The following is a 9,731-nucleotide window of genomic DNA, read 5'->3' as shown; positions in this document are numbered from 1 at the left end:
CTATTTTTTGGGGGAGGAGGGGGAAGGGGGTATGTCTCATAAAGTGGAGCACAGTTACTTACATGTATTAGGGTAAACAAAACTCATATACTCTAAAATACATCCTTAATTCTCTCATGTTTTTCTCTGGCATTTTCATTCAAAATGATATAGAAGCAAATTAAATTAAATGATGACAAGCAAATTAAGAGAGCATTCAAGTCTTCTTGTAGCTGTTGGTCTTTTAAAACTGATGTTCAAGACAGATAATAGAGTGAACGCTTGTTGTAACTCATGTCTGGTTGTCATCTGTGCATATTTGGGGAAATTCCTCATCATCATTCCCAAGTTGAAGTCAGAACTCAAAGTCCCAGCATTTTTGCTATTAGAACTCAGGTATGGGATTCTGTGGCTTCCCTGGTGGCTCAGCGTTAAAGTATCTGCTTGCAATGCAGGAGACACAGGTTTGATCCCTGGGTCAGGAAGGTCCCCTGGAGGAGGGCATGGCAATCCACTCCAATATTGTTGCCTGGAGAATCCCAAGGACAGAGGAGCCTGGCGGGCTACAGTCCATAGGGTCACAAAGAGTCGGACACAAAGGAGTGAATGAGCTCACATACATGAGATCCAGGCTCTGCCACTCAGATGCACTTGACGGAAACTTTCCTTTAGAAATGAGGAACCTGAGGGCACCTGAGCAAGTGGGAGCCCCATTCTGTTGGGCGCGGTACAGAGGTGCTTGGCTTTGGGGAACAGCAATGTCTGCAAGATTGAGTTCCTGATGAAGAATGGCGTTGGCAGAGGTGACAGTGGCCATGGCAGCAGTGTTGTCACAGGCAGGGGATGTGGGTGGAGATTTCTTCATCAAGGCTGGTTTTAGAAGCTGAGTCTTGAGGCTGATCCTCCAGTCCTCTCAGCAGTTACAGAAGCGAGCTGCCACTCTTTTCTACTTAAACCAGTAAGACTGGGTCTGCTGTATGCCAGGAAGAACTCTGACTGATGCACAAGATTTATCAGTGGTGAGCTTCTTTAAAATCTAGAGTCTTTTTAAAAAAAATTTATGTTTTTGACATTTAGCTTTTTAAATTTTTTAATTTATTTGGCTGAGCTGGGTCTTAGTTGAGGCATGCAGGACCTTTGACCTTCATTGTGGGATCTAGTTCTCTGGCCAGGGATGGAACCTGGGTCCCCTGCAGCGGGAGTGTGAAGTATTAGCCCCTGGACCACTAGGTAAGACCCCTTAAAGTCCTTTAAATAGCCTCCTTTGCTCTAGTAACTTTCTGTGTGTCCAGTTTAGAACCAAAGATTGAATGTCCTCCTTTTTTCCAGGCTCTAGGTGTGGGGCTTCAGAACTTTGGGGAGCAGGTAGAAGACCAGGCTGGAGTAGGAAATGGCAGCCACACCAGTATTCTTGCCTGGGAAATCCCATGGATACAGGAGCCTGGCGAGCTCCAGTCCCTGGGGTTGCAAACAGTTCAGGCATGATTGAGCAACTATCACTCACTCACTTATTGTTGACACCCTGACTGCTAACTCAAGATCCTATTTCTTGTTTCTAGTTGAGTGGGTGATTCTGAGGCAGGCTCCAGGTTAGAGATTCCCTCCTGTTCATATTTCATGGGGCACGAAGAAGTGGGTATCAGGTTGGAGACTTATAGCTGTTAGCATTTCTTGAGATAAGGGATAGGTGGGCTCCAGTTAAGGCATTTACAATCAGCCTCCTGTTTACCATCTAAAATGGAAGTAACAACAGAAACAGGGTGAATAGCCAGTGTTTGTCTCTTGTAAACACCTTAAGGTAATAGTCATGGCAATAGTCAAGGTAATAGTCATGGCAAGGACAAAGAGGGGCAAAACTCTGTTTAAGCAAAGGCTTAAGGGACTCCGCTCCCCCTCTTTTGGGACACGGGAGACTCTGCATGCACAGAAAGGCTCCTTGTGGGTGAAAAGTCAGGGGATAACACCAAGCCATAATGAATCTTGCTCCTCCCAGAAACCTTCACCTCGAGATCCATCTTAGTTGAGGGGTACATGTGCACTCAGGGGAGGGTCCTAGGTAGATCAGATGTGGAAAAAGAAACCATATAATTGGCCTGAAGGAAGACAAAGACCCAGAAGAACTGATCCATATAAATGACTTAATCACCTCTTTACTTCGCTCCTCCTCACTAGGGGGAACACCCACACCCTTTCTCTCTGGGTGTGCATCTCTGCCTTGCTTTTGTCAAAACTAAACTGTTTCTCTGTGAGCTCTCCCACTTGCTGTTATGCTATGTCTCATAATAAACTTTGTACCTGCATTTACAGTTTCTGCCTCTTTAATAAATGCATTTTTCCCTAGATGCAAATATACAGGGAAAAATAGCTTCTAGCCCTTGCTGGTCTGATGGCTAGGATTGTTAGTTCTTATCCAGAGTTTCCAGGTTCAATTCCTGGGCAGAGAATTAAGATCTTACTTCAGGCCACCTCTTACTGCTGCCTCACGGAGATCAATTAATGCAAAAACAATTATGAAAAAAGCAAAAGTAAAAAGAAATTATTTAAATAAGCAGCTATAAGGAGATATGTTAAGACCAAAAATAATTCAAAATCAAGAATCCCCAGAGATTGCTAATTTACTAAAGCCACAGGGCTTTTCCATTTTACCATTGGGTTTTTTAGAGTAGCTGCACCCTGAGATTATTTTCATGGGTCCCTCCACTAGCTGATTCTGTTTCTAGAAAAGTCTGCCCCAGACTGTAAACTCTTTGAGAGCAGAGACTATGTCTTATTCATCTTTCTCTCACTCAATGCACCCTGTCCAGGACTTGTCACCTAACAGATGAATCATAAATAGTTGTTGAATTTGCAGGTTTTATCGTCCCCTTTTCCTGTCATACCCCAACTCCTCATGTTACTCTGGGGTGTGAAGTTTCCTGTCACACCCCAACTCCTCGTGTTACTCTGGGGGGTTACCCACTCCTTTTCTGGGGAGCTAGCCTAACCAGTAAAGATAGAAAAAAGACAAGACTTTGTTAGTCTAGTTACAAGATTATGTAATCAGCAGGAATCTACACTATAAAAGGAAGGTGTGTTTGTCTTGTAGATGTTCTACTCTGAGGCCATACCTGCAGGGATCTAGTGATTCCCTGGGTCCTGTCCAAAGCCTGCCTGAAATAATCATGGCTTGATAGGTGACTAGAGAGAAAAGTAAAGGGTTACCTTACTCTATCTTCTGAATTCCACCTGCCTGAGAGGTCATCTGATAGTAAGTTTTCTTTCTAGAAAGTTTCTGTTCCTTCTCATCCTCCCAGAGCTAAGGACCTTGTCAAGAGCTTTTGCATGAGTTTGGTTAGAGAAAACCTAGGGGTTGCCTAGGCATCCGGGCCCACGAGTGGGGACCCACAGTGAAGCCAGATTAAAATGAGACAGACATAAGATGTACGCCCCATGCATCACTTTAGAGATGACTCTGGGGTAGAAGACACAAGACTATTTGGGACTCCTTTTGATTTTTGGTGGGGTGAGAAGAAAAGGCTAACAAAAGAAAGATTTCTGGCCAGAAAAGTAGCATGTAAGCCTCCACTCTGTGCTTATGCAAAGCTAGACTGAAGAGTTAAAAAACAAGTAGTATGTGTGTGACAGAGCTAGAAGGAATAATTATTATGTCTGGAGTCGGGGATGAAAAAAAAAAAACACAACATTTTCCCAAAGCACACAGGGTTTTCTTGGCCTTTGTATGTGATGCTGCGTTAGTTCTCACACTGCCTGTAACAGGCTCTTCTCACCTGTCAGTGGTCAGCCTGCCACACTGAGTCAGCTCAGTCTGAGGAGCCCCGGGGTGCCTGGCTCTTGGAACACACACAGGACAGGCTCAAAAGACAAAACTCAAGTCTGGGGGAGCATCTCTTACGTTATTGCCTGGACTTAAGTTTCAAACACTGCTCTCTCCTCCCTGGTAATGAAAAAAATGATCTCTAGTGGTTTCTCCTAAAAAAAATTAAAACATGATCTCAAATATTTTCTTCTAAGTTTGGGCTAATTGCCGTATATCAGCATGAACTCAGCTGCCATGAAATCTTCATTGTCCTTAAGCAGGCTTCCCAGACTCTGCCTTTGTTGTCTCTGACTCTATCTTCTGTTCTCTACCTCCTGTTGCCTATTGTCACCAAAAAGCATAATACCATCCTCTAAGTTCATACAGCCCAAAGTTGTGTCTCCTACATGGGATATAAGTAAGGGATATTTCAGGTGAGGCATAAAGATCTGTTTAACTCAAACATGATAGAGGTAGCATTGTAACTAAATTTGTTAGCGCTCCTTTAATAAACCACTGTGGGGGAGGGGTTCCCTATTTTTATGAAGTCCCATCGAAACTCACTTGTATTTTCCGTTTGCGCAGATATGTCTGTCTTGGGTTCAGAGGCAGGAAATTACAGTAGTGGAGGGTTTGGCTCCAGAACCCGGCAAGTTGAAGTTGAGATTCCAGCCCCACTGCTTTTCAATTGTACCATCATGGTTAGTTGCTTAGCCTTGAAGTACCTGTTACCTCATTTGTAAAATGAGCATAATAGTAATTTTGAGGGGAATTTCCTGGCTGTCCAGTGGTTAGGACTCTGTGCTTTCACTGTGGAGGGCATGGGTTTGATCCCTGGTTGGGGAATTAAGATTCCACAAGCTCTGTGGTGCAGCCCAAAGAAACCCAATAGTTTTGAGGGGGTCAAATGAGATAAGGCATGTGAAGTACTTAGCACAGTGCGTGGCATGTAAAATGCCCTCAAGAAATGGTGGCTATTTTTAGCCATTCAATCAAAAAGGATATTTATTTGGTATCTGCTGCGTTCAGACATATCGTAGGTACCAAAATGCTTCAAGACATTGGCCCCTGCCTGTAAAGAGTTTACATCAGGGGTCGTGGAGGCAGGGGAGGAAACACTTCCACAATTTCAAAGGTAGAATGTAATAGAGGACAGAAAGATCATGAAAGGGAGAAGACCTTGAAGACAAGGTAACCTTTGAATTGGGCATTGTAGCATGTGAAGAATGTGAGTTGTGTGGGGATGAAGCAATCGGTATTCTACAGAAAGGGAATAAACCCCAAGAGAGATGATGAACAGGAATGGTGAGGTCGTGTCTGTGTCCAACAGGCTACTGTGGTCTGAATATAGGGAGTGAGACAGGTGGGAAGCAGACCAAAAAAAAAAAAAAACGAGGGAAGATCAGAATAAAAGGGCATGCTGATTGGAAATGCCATGCTAAAGCTCTAGTCTTTGTTTGATGGGCCATTAAAGGCTTTTGGGGAATAGGAGGCCTCCCAGGTGGCACAGTGGTAAAGAACCCATCTGCCAATGCAGGAGACTCTAGGAGACATGGGTTTGATCCCTGGGTGCGGAGGATCCCCTAGAGAAGGAAATGGCAACCCACCCCAGTATTCTTGCCTGGAGAATCCCATGGATAGAGGAGCCTGATGGGCTACAGTCCATAGGGTCGCAAAGAGTTGGACATGACTGAAGCGACTTAGAATGTCCAAAAAAAAAATGCACCTCAAATCGTTTTTCAACTCTGTTACCACAATTTCCTCTGCTAAAGATATTTTGAAGCAAAAAAGTGCCTCGCCTTTTGGGTACATAAAACCCTGTTGATGAACATGATGAGAAAGATCGAAAGGCATGTTGCAGTTCATGAGGTTGCCAAGAGTTGGACACGACTTAGTGACTGAATAAAAAGGGATTAGTCAGGCACAGATTGTATTTTATTTTGAAGTTTGTTTTTCTTTTACTATCATACTTTCTCTTTAGCTATAACTAGATAAAGTGATTATAACTCAGAGCATGTGGGTTTAGAATAAATTCAGGTGCATAAAATTGGATTGCCTTTGTTCCCATGTTGACTTTTCTCCCTGTATGAGTGATCACTTGAATTTGGAGAGTGAAATAATTTTACTTCTTTCCAGCCTCATGGGAATATCTGCAGTCAGAAGACAGAGTACAGGGCTTGTGAAAGAGGGAATAATAAAGTTCCATCCTCTGGGGAAAGGAAAGAAAAGGTGAAGGGAGGAGATGTCTTCAAAGGAGGGAGGCTACAAAGCCTCCTTCCTGCTTCCCCCAACTTCGTCCAGATTAATTTGTATTTCAGTGAGGATGTAATACTGCTAAAGATTTTATGTAACTTTTAAGCCTCCTAGATGTTTGTTACTTTTGTTATCCTCATGGAAACCGTGCAATTACTAAAATGTGGTGACGAGGCCTTAGGTGTTTATTTAAGGATGGAGAGGGTGGGGTCCCAGAACTTATATTCCATACTGGTATTGTCAGGGAGATGAAGAATAGAGCCTGGTAGTCAAGAAAGAGTGAAGAGTAGGGGAGGGGGTGGTAGCGGAGTAGTGAGGAGCAGGTATTGAAGTGTGCCTGCTGCACAAAGGCTGCGTTTTCTGACCTAAGGAGATAAAACCCAGTGCTGTCAATGGCACTGTGAGCAGTTACCTATAGCAGGAGCCAAGTCACTCCGGGCCATCGGCCTCCACTCCACCCTACTGCTCTTGGAGTCTGCAGCCCGGCCCAGGATGTAGGCAGCGAGGCAGCTCTTTGAACTAGGCTGGGGACCAGGTCCCTCCTCCAAATGCGACGGACACAGAAGAGGGGCTGAACTCCCTGTTTATCCGCTCCCAGGCACGCCCGAGCCGCGCAGCCACGGCCGCGGGAGCTGTCCGCGGTGCTGAACCATTTTCTTGGGCTTGATCGGACCCGTGACTCGGCATCGCGTCGCCAGCTTAGGCAAAGGGCTCAGTGCGTCCCGGGGAGCGCGAGCCCCCTAAGGTCTGCGGCTAGTTCCAAGCGCTGCAATTTAAATCTCTGACAGAACTACCTATGCGACTCTCTTAACCCGAGCCAAGACTCAAGGCAGGATCCGGCTTTTAAGGACGAGTCCCTCATCTCTCCCCTACATCCCGTAGATATCTCAATCCCCCACCCCATTTCCTGCCCTGCGACTTCCTTACGGAAACGGCACCAGGTCGTCCTGAGAGCCAGACAGTTCACGCCTCTCATCTCCCTAGTTTACTGCACTCCCCTCCAGAGCGGGACTCTCCCAGGACGCAGCAAGCTCCCACAATATAGATTCTCCCCTGACCCTCCGGCCCAGGTTTCTGGCCCCTTCTTCCTTTTCTGTTTCTACTATCCTTCTCCTATTTCTCAAAGCACCGAGTTGGGAGGTGCGAGCTCCGCCCCTATTTTCCCTACAAGGGCACGCTGTTGTGGGGGCGGGGCGAAGGGGAGGTGCTTCCAGCCCCTCTCAAAAGCCGCGAGTCCACTGGGAACTCGAATCTTTTCAGCTCCTCGGAGTAGCCTGCACCACCGTCTGGGTGGAGGACCTCCAGGGACAGCCAGGATTCTACCTCTCTTTCTCCGGAGAGCTTTCCCATCCGTCAAGCCCCAGTCACCAGGTAGGACTGCGCTTGGGTCTGGCTTGTGGGGACTGTAGGGGCTCCAAATAGAGTGGAAGGCATTTAAATAACCTATGCACATCTAACCACCCCTAGATTTCATTTTACAGAGGTGGGGGTGACAGCACTTAAATTTTGTTGATTATTTATTGTGGCCTGTCATTCTAAAGGGAATATTTGAGTAATTAAGGTGTGTGTGTGTGTTGAGGGGGGAGACGGTTGGCGTAGGAGGGGACGGAAAGAGAATGGGAGGTGACAGACTCTGATTATCTTTGGACAGGTGGCTATGGCCTCATTGCCCACTCAGGGTCCAGCGGCCCCTGACTTTTTTAATGGGCTGCTGCCTGCGTCTTCAAGTCCGGTCAACCAGAGCTCAGAGACGGTGGTGGGCAATGGGTCGGCGGCTGGTCCAGGCTCCCAGGCCATCACGCCGTTCCAGAGCCTGCAGCTGGTGCATCAGCTGAAGGGGCTGATTGTGCTGCTCTACAGCATCGTGGTGGTCGTGGGGCTTGTGGGCAACTGCCTGCTGGTGCTGGTGATCGCACGGGTGCGTCGGCTGCACAACGTGACCAACTTTCTCATCGGTAACCTGGCCCTGTCCGACGTGCTCATGTGCACCGCCTGCGTCCCTCTCACGCTGGCCTACGCATTCGAGCCACGCGGCTGGGTGTTCGGCGGCGGCCTGTGTCACCTGGTCTTCTTCTTGCAGCCGGTCACCGTCTACGTGTCGGTGTTCACGCTCACCACCATCGCGGTGGACCGCTACGTCGTGCTGGTGCACCCGCTGCGCCGGCGCATCTCGTTGCGCTTCAGCGCCTACGCGGTCCTGGCCATCTGGGCGCTGTCCGCGGTGCTAGCACTGCCGGCCGCCTTGCACACCTACCACGTGGAACTCAAGCCGCACCGCGTGCGCCTCTGCGAGGAGTTCTGGGGGTCCCAGGAGCGCCAGCGCCAGCTCTACGCTTGGGGGCTGCTGCTCGTCACCTACCTGCTCCCCCTGCTGGTCATCCTCCTGTCTTACGTCCGGGTGTCGGTGAATCTCCGGAACCGCGTGGTTCCGGGCTGCGTGACCCAGAGCCAGGCCGACTGGGACCGCGCGCGACGCCGCCGCACCTTCTGCCTGCTGGTGGTGGTTGTGGTGGTGTTCGCCGTCTGCTGGCTGCCGCTGCACGTCTTCAACCTGCTGCGGGACCTCGACCCGCACGCCATAGACCCCTATGCCTTCGGCTTAGTGCAGCTGCTCTGCCACTGGCTGGCCATGAGCTCCGCCTGCTACAACCCCTTCATCTACGCCTGGTTGCACGACAGCTTCCGCGAGGAGCTCCGCAAACTGTTGCTGGCCTGGCCCCGCAAGATTGCTCCGCACGGCCAGAGCATGACAGTCAGCGTGGTGATCTGATGCCACTGTGCCAGGCCTTGGGGAACTCCAGTCCAGTGGTCTCCGGAAGGTGTCCACCCGGAGGCCGGACTGGGGAGATTATTCCAGAGCTAGGCTAATACTAAACTAATGTGGCTCCAAACTGCCAGCCCACCCCTCTCGTCCCTCTGTCTCACCTTGTATTTGTGTCACTGTAAAATGTTACGTAGGCTTTGATGAGACTCATGCTTTGCTTGGAGGAGGCCAGGGAGAACAAAAGAGGTTTTACTGTTTTCTCCTTTTACCACTGAAGGCCAAACAAAGCTCTTTCCCCTGGTTCAGATAATATTTCAGAAACGTGACTGTTTTCCTTGCTTTCCCTTCTGCTTGTTCCATAGGGAGTGAAGGAGCAATAAGCATGGGGTTTAAAATGGCTGGTTGGGGTTGGTAAAGCTTTTCAGGTTGCTTTTTAAAAAGGACTCACCTGAGATATAATACAGAATAGTGCTTAGTCCATTCAAACCCATTACCTTCTAGGATTCCAGGGAAACATGTATTACAAATCTGTAACTAGAATTTCAGCATCTCCTGAACAAGAGCTTTATATGCCAAAGGGATTTTCACTTTAAATCCACTTGCATTTATAGAACAAAATACTTACAAATCACCTTCAAGAGGTTTTGCTATTGTTTTCTCTCTTCCTTATCCCCCAATTGCTGTTTGAAAATGATGAGATAAATTAGTTGATGAAGAGATAGATAACACAGGAGTAAAGTGGAAAAGGTTCACACAAGGGGAAATACAACTGCACAGGACAGACTATCTGTGTGTATGTTTGTGTATATACACAACTAGTGTTTGCCACAAGGCACACACTCAAATATTTGGTTTTCTGAATGCTCAATGTAAACTGTGAGCTGTAACACACTCTTGTATTCTCTAATTGATCTTGCAACAAATCAACAGCTGTGAACT

General features: G+C 47.6%; 1 protein-coding gene across 1 annotated transcript; it reads left to right on the top strand.

Moving 5' to 3' along the window:
• Positions 1 to 7,141: 7,141 nt before the first annotated feature.
• On the top strand, positions 7,142 to 9,420 carry PRLHR (prolactin releasing hormone receptor). Its single transcript, NM_001030300.1, is given in 1 exon segment — positions 7,142 to 9,420. A coding segment is annotated over 1 exon segment (1,113 nt). The 5' UTR covers positions 7,142 to 7,685; the 3' UTR covers positions 8,799 to 9,420.
• The last annotated feature ends 311 nt before the right edge of the window (positions 9,421 to 9,731 follow it).

Source organism: Bos taurus, chromosome 26 (assembly GCF_002263795.3).
Source record: "Bos taurus isolate L1 Dominette 01449 registration number 42190680 breed Hereford chromosome 26, ARS-UCD2.0, whole genome shotgun sequence".
Lineage (NCBI taxonomy): Eukaryota > Metazoa > Chordata > Mammalia > Artiodactyla > Bovidae > Bos > Bos taurus.
Note: the sequence above shows the minus strand (reverse complement) of the source record. Positions and strands in the feature narration are given on the sequence as shown.